The 17,878-nt window shown below is 40.8% G+C and overlaps 1 protein-coding gene across 1 annotated transcript in view; it reads right to left on the bottom strand.

Annotated features, from left to right (window-relative positions):
* The window catches only part of ntf3 (neurotrophin 3), a 36,628-nt gene extending 18,991 nt beyond the window's left edge, over window positions 1-17,637 (bottom strand). Inside the window, exon 1 of the mRNA XM_085376114.1 lies at window positions 17,518-17,637. Coding sequence (XP_085232240.1) covers window positions 17,518-17,535 — 18 coding nt within the window. The 5' untranslated portion in view covers window positions 17,536-17,637. The remainder of the gene's footprint in view (window positions 1-17,517) is intronic.
* Window positions 17,638-17,878: the final 241 nt, after the last annotated feature.

Raw genomic sequence — 17,878 nt, 5'->3', positions numbered from 1 at the left:
CAAAGTTACTGTGGGATCTCTGGTTTGGACGTATCTAAACAAAAATGTGTTTCCTGAAATGTAAATATATCTAAACAGTTTGTGTCTTTTTCTTTTTTGTTGGCTATATTTTTTCCCACTTTCTGTTCAAAAAGGGTCAAGAAGAAAACAGCTAGAACTGTTTCTGAAATTGTCATGATTAGATGTTGATAGCAATAAAAGCTTGGCTGTGACTCTACCGAAACAGACGACTGCATGGAGACTGTGGGGCAAGGAAACCCTACTAGTCTTTGGTCTTAGATTTTTTTCACAGACAAGCTATAAATGTAATTTAATATGTAAATTATACTTTCATTGTTTTTTAAATTCTCTTGTTAGAACTGCTGGATGAACAGCAGACATCCTGGAAAACCCGTCATTGCTGGGCTGTCTGTCAGTAAGTCAATGCATTGGCTGAAATCTGCAATAAAGTATTCAAGCTGTTGACAGATTGTTCCCCTGGATGAGAAGAAGTGCCAGAGTGACCTGGTTACAAATTTAAAAAAGGAAAATCACCCAAGAAACACCTAAAACCATTAGAGAGTACACATGAGTTTCACTGCTGTACATAGAGAAAATGACACAAATGAAAGTGGTTAGCTGAATCTATCTGTTGTGGTGAAGCGACAGTGGAGCAGAGAAGTGAAGGTGTCAGTTTACTGGTCAATCAGCATTTCTCATCCTCACCTATGGCCACGAGGTCTGGGTAGTGACCGAAAGAATGAGGTCATGGATGCAATGACAGAAATGAGTCCCTTCAAAAGGTGGCTGGACTCGTCCTTAGAGATAGGGTGAGGAGCTCGGGCATTTAAGAGGTGCTCAGAGTAGAGCCACTGCTCCTCCACAACAAAAGAAGCCAGTTGAGGTTTTGCTTGGTGGTTGGACACCTCCTAGGTAAGGTTTTTTGGGGGGTATGGAAGAAGGCCCAGGCAGAGATCCAGGATTCACTGGAAAGATTATATATGTTGGCTGACTTGGCATCCCCTCAGATGAGCTGGAAGAGGTAGGCAGATGTGCCGGCCACAAACCAAACCCAGATAAGTGTTAGGATGTATTGACAGTTTTAAACTTTAAAAGTGCTCCTGTGGCTACTTCTTCAGCTGCACATCTTATTTGTGATTTAGCTAGATTGTTCAGCACTGATTTATTATTGCACTTCCAGAAAGTTGCAGGGTTGTAGGACATTAATGTGAAAATGTAGGCACTTACACGACCTGCTATTTAGTCCTAAGTGTGGCGAGATCCCACAATCCCCAAAATGCAAATCCCTGTCATCTTTTATTATGTCCATCAGGTGAACCTACAGGTCTTTTAAATCCTGTCTAGTTTGTAACAGCGAGCTTTAAATAGGTAAACCTGTAAAACTGATGATGTCCTGTTAGAGCCCTGCCAAGTGAAGCATTAAGACTGCATTAAATGTCAGATAAATGTGAGTGGAGCACTGAAACAGAATGTTACTATGCACTCCCAGAATGAGAGTTTCACCATTACACAGCGTTGTGTAACTAAAGTATGCTTCGGTTTATCAGAGCTTTCAAACTTAAAAATAAAGATTGAGAGCAGCTGTTGGAGTGTTTGGGTAGCAAAGCAAACCTGCAAACTCCTCACCCTCAGTGGTACGTTTGCCCCTCCCTACCCCATTGAATAAACGAGAGCTGCAGTGTTGACAGTTTAGTCCTTGTGTGAAAGAGAGAGGAACAAATGGAACGAGAGAGCCTCTAGCCATCTCTTTTTTTTTACACAACAGGCCATGCAGACACAACAGGGATGGTCAGAGTTGGATTTCTGTGGTTTACCCAAAGAGTAAAGGAAGGAAAAATCCTCTTCTACCTTGATGTGGTTTTTCATTGTGTCTTACATCTGATGAAGTCCACTTTGGCTGGAATTACACACAGCCAAACGCACTCACGGACTGAGCAGTGTTTCTGGTCTCTTCTACACCTGACCTATTTTTTAAAAATCAATTTTCTGCTTTTTTTCCTTTTGCCTCTTGAGCACTTTGTGACACATTTGTTTGTTGAAAGGACTCCAGAGTTACATTTAAGTAGATTTCATATCCAACACTTACCTAAATCCGCAGCTTCTCCGCATGCCTGGCATCAAGCCGCAGGAGAAGAGTGAACAAAGACTGAGCACAGGAGTAGCCTGACAGCTGAGAACTGTGTGATCTGATCACTGAGAAAAATACTGTATGTGTATGCAGTAGATTGATAGTCAGGAAACTGCAGTGTATAATGGAAGTATTCCCTGGATTAATGGTTGGCGAGAGAGACTACCAGCAAAACAGGTTAAATGTGCAGCTATGTGCATACGGTTCCTAACAATGACAAGCGAACCGTATGAGTGGCAGATGAGTTGTTTTGTTGATCAAACCTGTGTATAAAAGACATGGCCGCTGTGACATCACCCTCAAGTTAGTGAAGTACCATCTCAGAGCTTCAAGCTGAATATTTTGGGTGTTCCCATTATAGCTTTTTTTTTTTTTAACAAACGTAACAAGCAAGAGGGCGGCTCAGACTGAGAAACCGAAGAATCAACACAATCAAACCCTAGCGGGTTGGGTATAATTGTCGGCAGCAACTGATGATGCGGTGATCCTGATATTTGTAAGCAAGAAAAGGGAGAAACTGAGGTCCTGAATTCTTCCAGTTGTCGCAAGAAGGCAGCAGCAGGGAGAATTTCATCCAGGAGTTGAAGCTGTATCCCAGCCAAGTGAGCCTGAGCAGCCTCTAGCTGTGTGTCCGACATAAAATACAATTATTTTACTATTTTCATATCATTATTCAGAACCAGTGTGTGTTTTGAGCTACAAGCGCAATTGTCAAACTCAGTGGTCCGATTGGTCAGATCTGTTTATTTGCATTTGCGAAAAATCTTGATCCAAAAATAAATAAAATGCTACAAAATTATGTGGTCGCTGTAAACCCCTGCATTAAGATAGATCTCTAACGCACTAAATATTTGTACGAATTTTACGAGTCTGGTGTGTAAACTAGAAACTGAAAGCTTTGTCCATTTTTCAATATACAGTTTATACCCAAACCACAAGCCATTTTTGTTAATGTTTGTTGTCATTTAGATGTAGGAGTGCACAGATTGCACAGCTGACTGCCAACAAGCTGTAATGGTTGTAAGATTATCTTGGTTAGATCAAGAAGTCTGTCTACTGGCTGCTGATTGAGACTGATGAGTTCAACCTCTCTCCTCTCCATCTCTTGTGGCCCCTAATCTCCATCTTTTAACATCACTGTGATTTCCTGATTTCTTGCATCTTATCCGAGTCTAACTGGAAGCAAGTCTTGCCTTTTTAATGTCTCTGGGTCAGAGTAAGAACATCTATAGGAAAGGTGTGGCAGAGCCACGGGTTTCATTTCACTGGTCACCAAGATGAAAAAACAACTGCATGATTTCCCCTAAAATAAGGCTTTTAAAGATTTATAGCACTAAAGCTTTACTTAGAGCATAATCCAGACTACCAACACAATCAACATATTTGATTCATTCCCCCCTTTGTACTGAACAAATGTAATGATAATGTCAAGAATAGAGTAATCCAAGATAGTAACCTTTGCTTCTAGTCTACCTGCTGTGAAAGTCCATTGTGGACTTCTCTCAGTGTGATTGGATTACTAGTTGTCTGTTTGGCCAACTGTGTCTTCAGTGGCCTTCATGTCTCTGCCTTTTTTATATGTCTGCAATTGTATCTGAAAAGCTGTCTCGTGTGTCAAGCACTTTGGCTGATATCACGTCATCTTGGAATTCCTCAAACAAAAGGACTTGTCCTGATCTGCAAAAGTGCAAGTTTTGTGATGCCTCTATGGTTTTTCTACAGTTCGTGTAAGATGGGCAATTGGAGTTTTGGCATCGTTGCACTACAGGATGTCTCAGCCTGCTCAAGCATGCAGACTCATCTGATATGCCAGTTTGAACCCTAATCGAAAGCAGACGTGTCCTCTTCTTTGCCCTAAATTGGTCTGGGACTTGCCCTGGAACAAGCAGCAGTTACAGGTGTAATTGGCACTTTTGTGTTAGTTTGTGATTTATAGCCTGCTAGACACTGAAGATGATGGCAAGTTATCATTATTGTTATTTAGGGCCCTCCAACAGACAATATTTGGGCCAAGGCTTCCTGTTCAATTTTGGATGATCGTTAAGTGTTTTGAGATGCCAAATGCAAGTGCATTCCCTCTTTTGCTCCTTAATCTATGTCTGCTGTTTTCTTACTTTTACATATGGCTGTCGATTGAGCTTGATGCCTTCAACCTCTCTCTGTTCTGTCTCTTCTGGTCATACTGTGATTTTCTAATTCCCATCTTTTTGTCCACTTGTTTCAAAGACGTAAAAGGCACAACTATCAGTCTTTAACTTTAAGTGACATCACAGTTTTAAAATCATCTCCTTTTTTTCCTCCTTTTCACCATGTGAGTCGATTAGTGTTGCCAAGTCAGATTACGATTTGCATCTATACTTCTCTCCCTTTTGTGTAATTATCATTAAGTAGCTCTCAAACCATGATAAATTGGACAGACGACAATCAGATAAGTCATTAAGGCAGTGTGTCACATTCGGCGCACATGATCGGCCTTCCTCTTGGTGAGCTGTTCTAAATTTCTTCAAGCATGCCAGCAAAATCAACAACAAACTGACAAAAGCCATGGTGAGTTTAGTCACAATAGAACCTGCTTTGCTGTTTTGTTCTCGCAGGCACTATTTGTCATCTGACTTGAGATCCAAATAGGAGTGTTTTGCTGGCTGTGTGTCCCGTGGTTAAAGGAAAATTGGCAGGAGTTAAAGCCAGACTGATAACTAAATTGATAACTGTGTTTTACAGTCATTAGTTTTTGCCCTATTTCTTTGAAAGACCAATGCAGGCTTGTGTGAATGTGTTTATTGATTTGTTAGACGTGATCCAAGGCTATGTAACTTCTGAGGAAATAAATGCCACAGATGACACATTTCTCTCAGACTCACTAGTTTTGTGTACAGATTACAGAGTTCTGATTAAACTTTGGTAAATGTAAAGTTAAGGGTTTGAATGCTGTCATTAGAGGTCATCGTAAGTATAGTCATTCATCATGTGTTTGTTCCACCCTGGGTGCTGGTGCTTATTCTGCTGTCAGGCACTTTGAACACAAGCATTCCTAAACCCCTTTACAAAAAACAGAAAAAATCATTTTATTTGTATTCCAAGAGGTTACAGTTTCCAACAAAGTAATATTAGCTCAAAGGATTTGAAATGTTAAAGACACATGTCATCCAGGGAAGGACGGACGTTGTTTTTGCTGTGCTGTATTTTAATGTGAAGTGTACTTATTATTTTTTATATTGCATGTATTGGTTATATTTTGTGCAGTGTTTTATTTAGTTTGCATGTTTTAGTTATCGTCAAATTGTCCTGGAGAGACTCCGCCCTTTTCCCCGTTTTGACTAATTGGACACACCTGAAGAGGAAAGGAAAGGTAATTTACAGAGTGCTCAATGACACATAAAAGGGTTGGAGCCGGTGTTCAACAGAGGATGCAACACGAAGAATGCGAGACAGACAGAGGAAAGACACAGACGATCAGAGGGGAGAGTGAGAGACGATCAGAGAGTAGAGATGATCAGATGAAGCAGATGACCAGCGACTGGGGAGGAAAAGAGATTACCAGCGACTGGAGAGCGAGAGATGACCAGCGACTGGGGAGGAAAAGAGATTACCAGTGACTAGGGACGCGTAGCGGCAGTCAAGTGGCAATAACGACAAGAGCCAGCTCGTGCACTGCGGGAGAACAGAAGCAGTGAGACCGCGGTGCCGATTGCAGTTTAAGGAAGCGGCGGGCGGAGTTGAGAGCTCTGCCCTCCCAGGTAAGTCTTTGACTTATCCTTTTTTATAAAGTAAACTGCCAAAGGAATAGTGACTGCCGCTCCCTCCCTTTCTTCAGTGCACCAGGACGTGGAATGCGAGGAGGAAGGCGAGGACTCTGCTGGGTTTCCCTCTTTTATTACTACGCTGGATTTCTTAGTTTTTCTGTGACTTTTAGGCCGTGGTGGATTCCACTGGACTTTTAATGTTGTGTGTTATTGATTTTTATTGTGTCTTCCCTTGGCCAAGGTTGTTTTAATTCATTTTACCTTTTTAACTATTTAAATATAATAAATTATATTTTTAATTCTACAGTTTTTGTATCGTGTGCTTTTCCCTCGGCGGCTCCACTGCTCTGCCCGCTTTGAGGAAGGTTTCCTTCCTTTTAAAAAACACAAACCATCTTGGAAACATAATCAGCCTTTCCGCTCCGTTACACACATGCCTAGTTATTCTTGCCCAAATAAGACTGCCGTTGTTCTTGGACAGCAGAAACCACCACATACTGAATTATTAACTACCTCCTGTCAGTATTTTGGCTGTGGATTTGGTGTGGTTTGGCAAACTAACCGGACTGTAGAATTTCTAATTGCTCATCGCGTTATTTTCTTTCTTTATTTTTGAATTCTTTCATTCTGCCAAAAAAATTGTGCTGAATGAAAAGTGCTGATGAGCTGAAACCTGACACACAACCTGAACACCACTAAGAATGGCAAAGCAGTTGCCTAAATGTGGTTTAGGGGAAAAAAGTCACATTTACATGCAATGTAAACGTATTCTGTAAACCATGTGGTTTTTGGTGAATGCGAAAAAAATTCTAACCTTGGTCTCCTCAACCTGTTTGTATTCCCAAGTCACCACATATGGATGCTTCTTCAGGACTCCTGAGTGTCACATTGCAACACACTTCGTAACCCGTTAGGATAATTTTTCAATATAGCGGTATTCTGATAGCACCAATAGGAGTAGATAAGCATTTGAAACAGATGCCTTGAGCAGTCAAAAGTACTCTCTTGGTGCCATTACCACTTCGGGACTGTTATCAGTGCTTACTGAGGATGTGTAAGTGAAATGTATTTTTACATAAATCAAACCACATAATTTAATTCAGAAACCTAACTGAGAGCAACAGAAAAGATGAAGTAAAGCAAAACAGAAAAATGAATGTTTAAAAAAGAAACTTCTGACAGTGACTTTGCTGTGAATGTTTCTTTAAAACAGAATCATTATCCGTTGGTGTCCAATTACGATATGACCAGAACACCAAACAACACCTTGTGCCAATGACATTTGATAAAATGATAGTGTTTGATGCTCTGGATATATAACACACACTCAGACTACCCACTGAAATATTCAGCTCGGTAGGAAAATTCATTGACAACAACAGTAATAACTTATTTTTAGAAATGTTACAGTGGAAAATTTCATCATTTGCTTGTTCCAGTTAATTGTTTTAATACAAAACATTTCAAACACTATATTTTTAAAAAACTATCAGATTTATGTAAAATAAGAGTAAGCCTTACTCATTTTTCTCTTCTCTCTTGGTCTGAGCTGATTGAATTTTGCATGCTGCCAAATCTAACACATTCTACCTTGTGGTTCTGTCACATTAGTTATCACGTTCCAAATGCAAATAACTGAGATAAACTACATTTTTGTAAGCACAATGGTAATACTGTACCAGGGGGAAAACACTGCTGCTGCCAACTGATTTTTGGTGTGATTCTTGCAAGAGGAAACCACTGGGGCAGAAAGATGAAGCCAGTGTAGAAGTGCCAAAAAGACAAACAAGCTGCATTTCCTTCAGAGATTACGGGAACCTGGTTTCAAAAGTGAGTTACTCACCATTTATTTGCATTAATTCTCATCTTAGCAGTGTTAGAAAGCACGTTTACCGCATGGTCTTTGTGTGTGTGTGCGTGCATTTCACCCATGATGTTTATGGATGGAGCTTGCAAAAACCAGGCTTGGCTCATGTTAATCAGTGCTGGGATCATTGTTCAAAAAAAGTACTGTATTACACATTAGTAATGAGGCACATTAGTTAATTACTCTCCAGAGAAAATAATTTGTTACACTACTCGTTACACTGTTTTCTTGTTGTTCTGTACATTAGCCCAAAACGCAGTATCTCATAATAACCAGTTAACAATATAACCCTGGGGCTACAATCCCACAAACCAACACTAATCCCTATCCTAATAAGGACACACATATGATCTTTCTTTTAGTTTTTACATATGAACAAGAACTTGATGACACAAAGCAAAGATGAAAACCAGCCCAAACAGAGTCTGCAAGCCTGACCACTGATCACTGCCTTTGTTACCTCTTCAGTTTAAGACTCACGCTTGTCTTTGGGCTAGATTAGCATTAGCATCCTGTCTGTACAGGTCTCAGCAAAGAGTTGAAGTTGCGTTAGCGGTATAATGACGCTGTTTCTGTCCTGGACACACTTTGCATTTGCCATCTGCTCTTAACCTTAATGTGTAATAAAAAATAAATGCAATGTCTATATCTCATCTCTAGAACGTGCTACAGTAATGTGTTACTTTGTAACGTGTTACACCCAACAGTGGTGTTTAAATGATAACTCCTGTCAAATATGGTCACATGCAAAAAGCATAGTGCCACTAATTGTACATGTTACTGGCATTAAGAAAAATAGTTTGAGAGTCATATAAAGACCTTTATACTCAGGGAAAACACTATGACAAATGACTGTTTTTTATCATTTGAAAGATTTGAGTCATTTGAATATCCCATGAAGTTTTTAATTTGCCTTCACACATCTATTGACTGCTGGGTTGCAGCACACCACATCACTTGCAACATGTTTCTCGAGGAAGTCAGGCATTGCCTAACCTCTGTTTTATCATTAGTTTTGCAATGCTTATTAGATGCAGGCAAATTAACCACTATTGTCCTTCCACATGCTTGCAGCAAGAAGTCATGATATTAGATACCAAATGATATACGGTATATCAGCTGGGCTGTCTTTCTCTTTGGTTTTACTAAACCCAAAAACTGAAATGAGTAAGTGCAACGCCTTTAATGTGTTTATCTTTCATTATCCAGACATAACTCAGACTGTTCATGTTTAAATGTGAAAAAAGGAATAGTATTGCAGAATCAGTTCAGGTCATGTTGTGTTTCAGATCTTAAACTGAAACAACTGAAAAGTGAAGTAGCTTGTAAAATCACTAAATGGTCTCGGAATAGAAATACAAGTGAGATTAAAGGCCTCAAATACTTGCAGCAGATATAGTGCAGATTACAGATTAAGCATCCAGTCAGTCTTGAAAAGGAACACAGGACCAGGGTTGGGAAGGTTACTTTTAAAATGTATTCCACTACCGATTACAGAATACATGCCCCAAAATGTATTTTGTAACGTATTCCATTACTTTACTCAATGAGAGTAACGTATTCTGAATACTTTGGATTACTTAATATACACTCAACAAAAATATAAACGCAACACCTTTGTTACTGCTCCCATTCCCCATGGGATGGACGTAGAGACCTAAAATTCATTCCAGATACACAATATAACCATCCCTCCCAAACAGTGGTCACAAATCAGTCCAAATGTGTGGTAGTGGGCACATCTGCTATATTGAGATAATCCATCCCACCTCACATCAGGATGCTGATCTGACATCATGAGTAGTGCACAGGTGTACCTCAGACTGCCCACAACAAAAGGCCACCCTGGAATGTGCAGTTTTTTGCGCTATTGGGGGTCTGGGGACCCAGAACCGGTCAGTATCTGGTGTGACCACCATTTGCCTCATGCAGTGCAACACATCGTCGCATGGAGTCTATCAGATTGTCAATTGTGGCCTGTGGAATGTTGGTCCACTCCACTTCAATGGCTGTGCGAGGTTGTTGGATATTCGTGGGAACTGGTACACGCTGTCGTATACGCTGGTCAAGCACATCCCGAACATGCTCAATGGGTGACATGTCCGGTGAGTATGCTGGCCATGCAAGAACTGGGAGCTGCCAACTCAGCTGCCAACTGCCCTGAACAATGTGAACCATGATTCATCCGTGAAGCGCACACCTCTCCAACGTGCCAGACGCCATCGAATGTGAGCATTTGCCCACACAAGTCTGTTACGGCGACGAGCTGGAGTCAGGTCAAGACCCCGATGAGGACGACGGGCATGCAGTTGAGCGTCCCTCAGACGGTTTCTGACAGTTTGTGCAGAAATTGTTTGGTTGTGCAAACCAATTGTTCCAGCAGCTGTCTGGGTGGCTGGTCTCAGACGATCTTGGAGGTGAACCTGCTGGATGTGGAGGTCCTGGGCTGGTGTGGTTACACGAGGTCTGCGGTTGTGAGGCCAGTTGGATGTGCTGCCATATTCTCTGAAACGCCTGTGGAGACGGCTTATGGTTGAGAAATGAACATTCAATGCACGGGCGACAGATCTGGTTGACATTCCTGCTGTCAGCATGCCAATTGCACGCTCCCTCATTGCTTGTGGCATCTGTGGCATTTTGCTGTGAGACAAAACTGCACATTCCAGGGTGGCCTTTTGTTGTGGGCAGTCTGAGGTACACCTGTGCACTACTCATGATGTCAGATCAGCATCCTGATGTGGCACACCTGTGAGGTGGGATGGATTATCTCAATATAGCAGATGTGCCCACTACCACACATTTGGACTGATTTGTGACCACTGTTTGGGAGGGATGGTTATATTGTGTATCTGGAATGAATTTTAGGTCTCTACATCCATCCCATGGGGAATGGGAGCAGTAACAAAGGTGTTGCGTTTATATTTTTGTTGAGTGTATTATCATGCTTTTTACAACTACATGAATGTACTATTGCTGTGTGATTTATTACTATTACTAAAGGTTACTTGCCATACCAATACCAACTAGATGTTTAAATTTTAATATAAATGAGTAACAGTAGTGTGGACATTAGGTAAGGCTGCACTTTTTGCAGCGATCTCCTATAGAAAACTATTCCGTGCGTATATAAAGGGACCTCTGGCTAATACGTCGGGTTCGTGTCGGGCTCATAGCCGAAAACTAGCTTTACTTTGTTGTCTGGGTCAACTTTTCTAATGAGAGACAGAGAGAGGGATTGAAAGGCTGCTTCAACGGAACTTTTTGTTTCGGAGGAAAACACAAACACAGCGTAAAGTTGAGTCTTAATAGCTCACTTACAACTGGGCTCATCAGGCACTCTTTTTGGCTGCAGTGGTTATTATTATATTTACATGCTTCCACCTCCTGTTTCTGTTACATGTATTCTGTTACTTCCCAATACTGCACAGGACTCTCAGGAAATAAACTTACTGTCAGGCAAACCACCAGGCAAAGCACAGACGAAGAGTGAGTCACCTTTATAGCATGCAAAGCCTGTGCAACTAGTACTAGAATTATGACTACATTGGACCATAAGAGGCCAGCCATCAGTGGAAGTAATACGGTGGAAGACAAGGGTATGGAAGCTGGTTTCATTCTGATTTAATACACACTGCACCATAGTTCCAAGCTCCGTATATTTCATAAATATTTAATGCAGATTTTTGAAGAATAGTCCAATTGTAGCGTCCTTGTCTAGTGATAGGGTTAGCGTGCATTGCTCTCATGTTTCCAACTGCCACATAAACACATCATTCAAACAGCCTTTCCAGTGCATTACCACCCCACATTTATACAAGCCTCCTTTCACTTAAAGTGTTCTTTGATTATTGTTACTTCACTCAGATGTTTGAATGATGGATTTAATGCTACACAAATATGAACCTACTGACCAGAAACGACACAAAGCAGGGGAGTTGCAGACGCATGCACGTATACATCCTCCACAATTCATTTAAGATGTTCATTACTTTGACCTGTAACCTTGAGTCTTGCTGTGATATAAAAGGCTCTAAATGGAAATCCTCATTAGCACAATTCTGTTTCCTTGTCTATTTTTTTTTCTTCATTTTCTTTAACGGTAATTCCCACAATTCCCAGAGAGTCAGAGTAGATAGAGATCATGAGGTTTCAAGGTGAGGCTTGGCCTTCCTTGCAGTGCAGTCATATGACAGTCCAGCTGTCCTCTTTCTGTTAGTTTTGAGACGGTAATCTTCCTCCCTGTCTCAACGATTTTCTTTATCTCCCTCACCTCCACTGTCTAGATCGTTATGTCCTTCATTCTTCACTCTTTACGTCTCCTTCCCAGACAGTTTTCTTTCCACTCACACTATTCCAAATTAAGAGGGAAACTCTGTGATGAATTCCCATAAAAAGCTTTTTAAGTGGTTATTTATGTATATACATAAAACCTGCCTGGCTAAACATAAGAGAGCCAGTATTCGGCTTTGCTGTCTTATGACCTTTCAAAATGTCAGTTTTTCCAGAACAAATTAATATCTATTTAATGGAGTTAAAACAGTAGCAGAAGTACCTAAATACCTCACTTTTTTGTCACTAAATTTAGAGACTGTGGCTGACTGAAAGCACTAAATGAAATCCTTTCAAACATCTCCTAACGCTCCTAATCTGACCTTGCACACAGAACATTTATGGGAAGTAGGTAACTAATCACAACGACTGCTTCCCGTTGGACTTGCAAGGCGAATTATTTAACTTGTTTATTTATTTCTGGCTATGCAAATTTGAGACATAAATCTGATACACAATCTTAGCTAATATAGCTTAGCTCCTCTCTGGAGGTCAATGCCAGCACCAGGGTGACTAGATCCCCAAAAAACAAATGTGGGCCAAAAACTGTTTCTGTGGAACAATGTGGGGCCTGTTACTAATGCTGGGAGGTAGTCTGAAATTTTCTTATCTAACTTAGAAATAAAAATAGAACTAAACTGTGCAGACGCACATCACACAGAGCCAGTCAAAATGTGGGACATCGACTCAGTTTGTGGGACAGGGGCAAAAGGCCGTATAGTCCCACATAAAGAGGGACATCAGGTCACCCTAGTCAGCACTGAGAGGTAACATTTGCATCCATATTTTTTTAATTTTTGTTTAACTTTTAGTGTTCCTTATTAAACAGAAAAGATTATGAGCTTTTCAAGTAAAAATTCATATCATGTGGAGATATGCTCTGCTGAATATCTTAGATTTACCAGGAGCACAGATATATCGGCATCTGTAGTAAAAGTACTCAATAGGGGATGCAGGGGTCGGATTGAGGGGCAACCACAGACAAGCCTGGCTACAAAACACAACCATTAGTTAACCAGTGACTTTTTTTAAATGCCAGATTGTTTTATGAAACCATTTGTCTGTGTTGTTTATCTCACAGGGTCAAAATAAATAAATAAGACAAAAAAAATGAACTAAACTAAAAATAACAATTCTATGCTATATTCCATATCTTTTGTATTTAGCTACTCGACTATTCCCTTCGTCAAAAGGAGTCTGACGGTCAGATGGTGTCTAAAAAGATTATGTACACGTTTTCATTATTTTTGGTCACACTAATCCAATTTGCAACCTGATTTCATTTAGTTGTTATATCAGATTAAGATCTGGGGTCTTTCACCATTAAGATGATTATGGTTTCCCCGCTAAAACTATAAAACTGCAGGCAAAGTCAGGTCACATTCTCTTCCAATCTGTCAGTTTCAGCAGAGATTTATAGCACCCAAGTGGCCCATGCGTAATCTATGGTGCTTCTCACATCTGCTAAATTAACAGTCATTATTTGATTTGCCAAGACATGACATGGAGGTGCTGCTTTTACTACAGATTATGTTGTCTTTCATTTCTTAACGTCACTTCCATGAAAAATGACTCCCTTGGAGGAAGAGTTTTGTGTTTTTCTCTACTTTTTAGCAGCAGTGGGATCCCACTCAACTTTAATGTTTCATTGAAAAAATGAAAAAAAAGCACACATGTCCAATGTGTCTAAGATGATGCGCAATCTTCTTTTTCTCCGTATAGAATGAAATGCCTATAGGTGACGTCTGTGAGGACTGATGTGGCCACCTTTGATATTTGAGCTGGCAGTTGTTCAGGTGGCCTCGGGGAGAAACCTGCTGCCTGGTGTTTTTAACACAGACTCATAGTCATTGTACACAAACTCAGTTCCCTATACATGTCCCCTCATATGGTTTAATTCTAAACCAAACATAATACTAATCCCAACTAATGTTTATCTCAAAGCCCAGAAACCCCAAATTTGGGGTAATCATCAAAGAAATGTTTCCAGTGGTGTGAAACACATTGGCACTAACACTAACATGTTTTGCCATCTTTCTTTCTTTTTTTTTTTTTAAATTCTAGGTAGCCATCATTAGTGTATGACATAATATGGGTTTTGTCACATTTAAGCTAAAACTAAGTAACAGACGAACAAAAAGGTAGAAATTAAGTCAGCAAAATTTATGCACAGAATTCTGTGGTGGTCTATACCAAAACAGTAAGCCTTAATGTTAGTCAAATAACCCATTAAAATGCTCCTGAAGGTATCAACACTACGAACAATTAGTGAAGAGGTCTAATTCAATGTCTGAGGCCTAGCAGACGTTGGCCTGGCTTCCAGCTGCCTGTGACAGGACTCCCATAATCAGTTTGGCCACACCTCTAACTCAGTAATCTAGGTGGATGACTTAAAAACATCCAACTTCCTCAGAGTTAAAGTGAAGCTGTTCATAGAGGCTGAAAATGAATACTGTCTCAAGTGGCTCAAGAGGAACTGAAGTTTTTACCACTTCCACAGTGGCTTCATTTTTCAGCATTCTTCAGCCGTCCCTGGATTCCATTTTTGGCCTATCCATGCTTTTATCACTCAGGAATAAAGGACTGATTTTACTGATCTCTCTGTTGCATTAGTGACATTGGCTGGGGGCAAACACACCCTGTGGATACATTTCTGACTGTATGCTAAATTAGCAATTCAAGTTCCTGTTTACAGGGTACTCCTGAATGTACAGGCAACTATGATTTGATTACTTGATAGGGAAGAAAAAACAAAAGCATAATCATTCTCAGCCAAGTACTGAACTATGTTTTGTTTCTGTGATTTCCAAGTGAAGTGCATTTTTGATGCAAACTATAACTCACACTGAATGCGATGTGTTTCCTGTCTGTGTGTCAAGATTTGACTGAGTTATGATGAATGAGCGAGAAGAAGAAGCTTGGATTTATGACTTGGGTTTACCACACACATTATGTTTGACTCCCCATATTTTATGAGTGTTTTTTTACTCAGAAGTACCACTGCAGGACTTGGTTGTGCATTAGCAACAAAAAGTTTAATTTGAGCCTGAGAGGGTTGCATTTTTTGATATATACATTTTCGCTTTATCCTTCCCTCATACATCTGTTGGATTTTTTGTTTTCTGTGATCTAATAAAACTAATTTGCCATTTTTGGAAAGATTTAATTGTACAGTTTCTGGATATGTAGAAAAATGTCAGTTGTAAAGTGAATTATACATAATCCTGCAGCACGAGGAGAGGTGAAAAAACATCACATGTTGAGGGGAACAGATTTCCAGAAGAAGAAGGGGGTTCGGGGACACTACAGCTTCTGGTCAGTCCATCTGGAAATGTCACAAAACATCTGTGATGGGATAACACTGGTGACCCACCCAGACTGCCTTTTCCTGGCTGATGCTCCAATCCAACTCCATTGGTCAACAAGAGACCAATTAAACAGAACGAGTGATTTCATCTGTTTCTTTATTTAAGTTTCTATCTGGTGAGGAAAAATGTACTAAGCACACTTTTTGGTGTTGTATAGTTACAGTCGCACATTTTTACACCTCCAAACTTCTTGGCACGATCTCTGCCATTTTCACTCTGCACATTCGTTAAAGTTGATTTTATGCCTCATTACGTTTGTTTCTGTTGAAATAAGCTCGCTCTGATTTTGATCTTTGGTTGTTGTGTTTTTGGCGGCAGTCCTTTGATAGCTGCGCATTCATAATTTCCCGACATGTTTTCTCAAGCTACTCTTGGAATTTAAACCAAGGTGATTTAAAAGAAAAACTGCCACAAGAAATGAAAGTAGAACAAAAACTATACAAACAAGTTATGAGATGAGATGCATAAACAAGAGAAAAAAGTTAAACTATCCACAATAAAAGTATAGTGTTTTTAACCATATCTACTGTACTTCATGTTCTTACACTGAGCACCGCCCCTACGCTGTTCACAACCCTAACTCCTTATTTTTTCTCCATTCTTCCTGCAGTAAAGCACAAAATGAACGCTGTTAAACTGCAGCTGCATGGCATGCCCGCACGCAACAGCTCACAGCTGGAGCAGCAGCTTCTCTCAGGATTCCTGGGAGGCCATCATTGACTCAAGTGCCCACAAAGTTACGGAATTGAGCCGGTGTCTCCCTCTCTCGCCTCCTTCCATGTGTCCTAATTTCCCAGTCCTGCTGTGTGTCTGGATGTCAGGAAAGGCTCAAATCCGCCACCGCAACAGCTGCTCCGGCGGCCTCTTGGCGTGCATACACACTTCGACGCACGCACGTACTCAGAAAAGTGTACGAGAAGCAGCAGCAGGGACTCATCCACCAAAAAGGCTGAATACGCCCACAGATGCGCGCCATTACACAAAGCTGCCCAGACCACAGATCCTACAATACACGCGCCTCATCGGGCCATCATGTTAGTCCACGCACCCGCTAACAGCATCAGTATTTCTGGGAGGATTATGCGACTCATTTAACACCTGCCAACAGTGAAATCTGAAGTCTGAGGTGGTTTGATGGAAGGGAACAAGGTTATACAATGTACCCACGTGCACCTACTCCAACCCCAATTCAAATATTTTAAGTATGTTTTCACATTCATTTTAAACGAGTTGGGAATGTTTCTTGCATGCGCATTTTTAACAAAATACTAATTTAAAGTACTGAAGTTCAGTACGTATGAAGATTCTGGAGAGGGTATCTTTGCGCCCGGAGAGCTCTCACTTTTTCTTTTCTTTTTTTTTTCTTCTTAGGTCTAACAGGTTTTAGTCTGCATGCGTATACAAACAACGGGCACGCACACACACGGAACGAGCAACAAGCAAAGAGGGAGAGCAGTGCGCACAGGCCACCTTTATTGTAGGAGTCATCCGTGACACATCAACTTTCACAGCCACTAACCGCGATCTGAGGAGCAATTAGCGCGTGGGTAATCCAGAGGCACATCGTTCTCGTGCGCATTCGGCCAGATCCGCTGGTAAAACTCCCGCGTGTGACTAAACAACAGGAGTTCCAAACATTTGTATGCGTAAACCAACTTTGTAAATAGCCAACCTTCAAGTCTACCTGTTCCAAACTCCGAGGAAAACGTGCAACATACGTTACTTTGTCCATTCTGGGTAGTTTCCCTTTTTACTTGGTTTTACTGACCAAAGCTTAAAGTTAGAAGGTGAAATAGTCGGTGAACACAAAATAACACAGTTTTTTTTTAACTAAATACGAAATCTTCAGCACATATTTAGACGCGATTCTCTACCAAATTCAGGATTTCTGAAACTTTTTAAAGCCATTTGTACAAGTTGTAAATCCAGCAGCTCTGAGCATCTGAGTCTGTTACCATCGTTTAAATAATGTTGAGCAAGTCGCACACTTTGGCTTATACCTGGTGTCAAAGAACCAAAGAGTTTTGCAGCGACAAAAATACTCCACTAAGTTCCCAGTTAAATGAAATCAGTTGTTCCTACCGTAATAAAGGTAACCATAGCATCGGCGGGTTAGTATCCAACAGAGTCGACATGAAGGTGATTAATTTTTACACTGAATCCTTCGGCGAAAACTTCCCACTTTGTGAGGGCTGCCGCTTGTCTGTGCGCCACACTAGTTCTGTGTGGACAAGATCAGGGTGTGCGTAATGCTCTCTCTCTCTCTCTCTCTCTCTCTCTCTCTCTCTCTCACACACACACACACACACACACACACAAAAACACACTCACACTCGCTCTCTCTCCCTCTCTCTCTCTCTCACACACTCTCTCTCTCTCTCTCTCTCTCTCTCTCTCTCTCTCTCTCTCTCTCTCTCTCTGGACAACATAATCTACGCCGCTC

Source organism: Diplotaxodon limnothrissa, linkage group LG17 (assembly GCF_057381915.1).
Source record: "Diplotaxodon limnothrissa isolate DT_005_m linkage group LG17, D_limnothrissa_male_GT1.1, whole genome shotgun sequence".
Lineage (NCBI taxonomy): Eukaryota > Metazoa > Chordata > Actinopteri > Cichliformes > Cichlidae > Diplotaxodon > Diplotaxodon limnothrissa.
The sequence above is the reverse complement of the archived record's forward strand: the minus strand, read 5'-3'. Positions and strand labels throughout refer to the sequence as shown.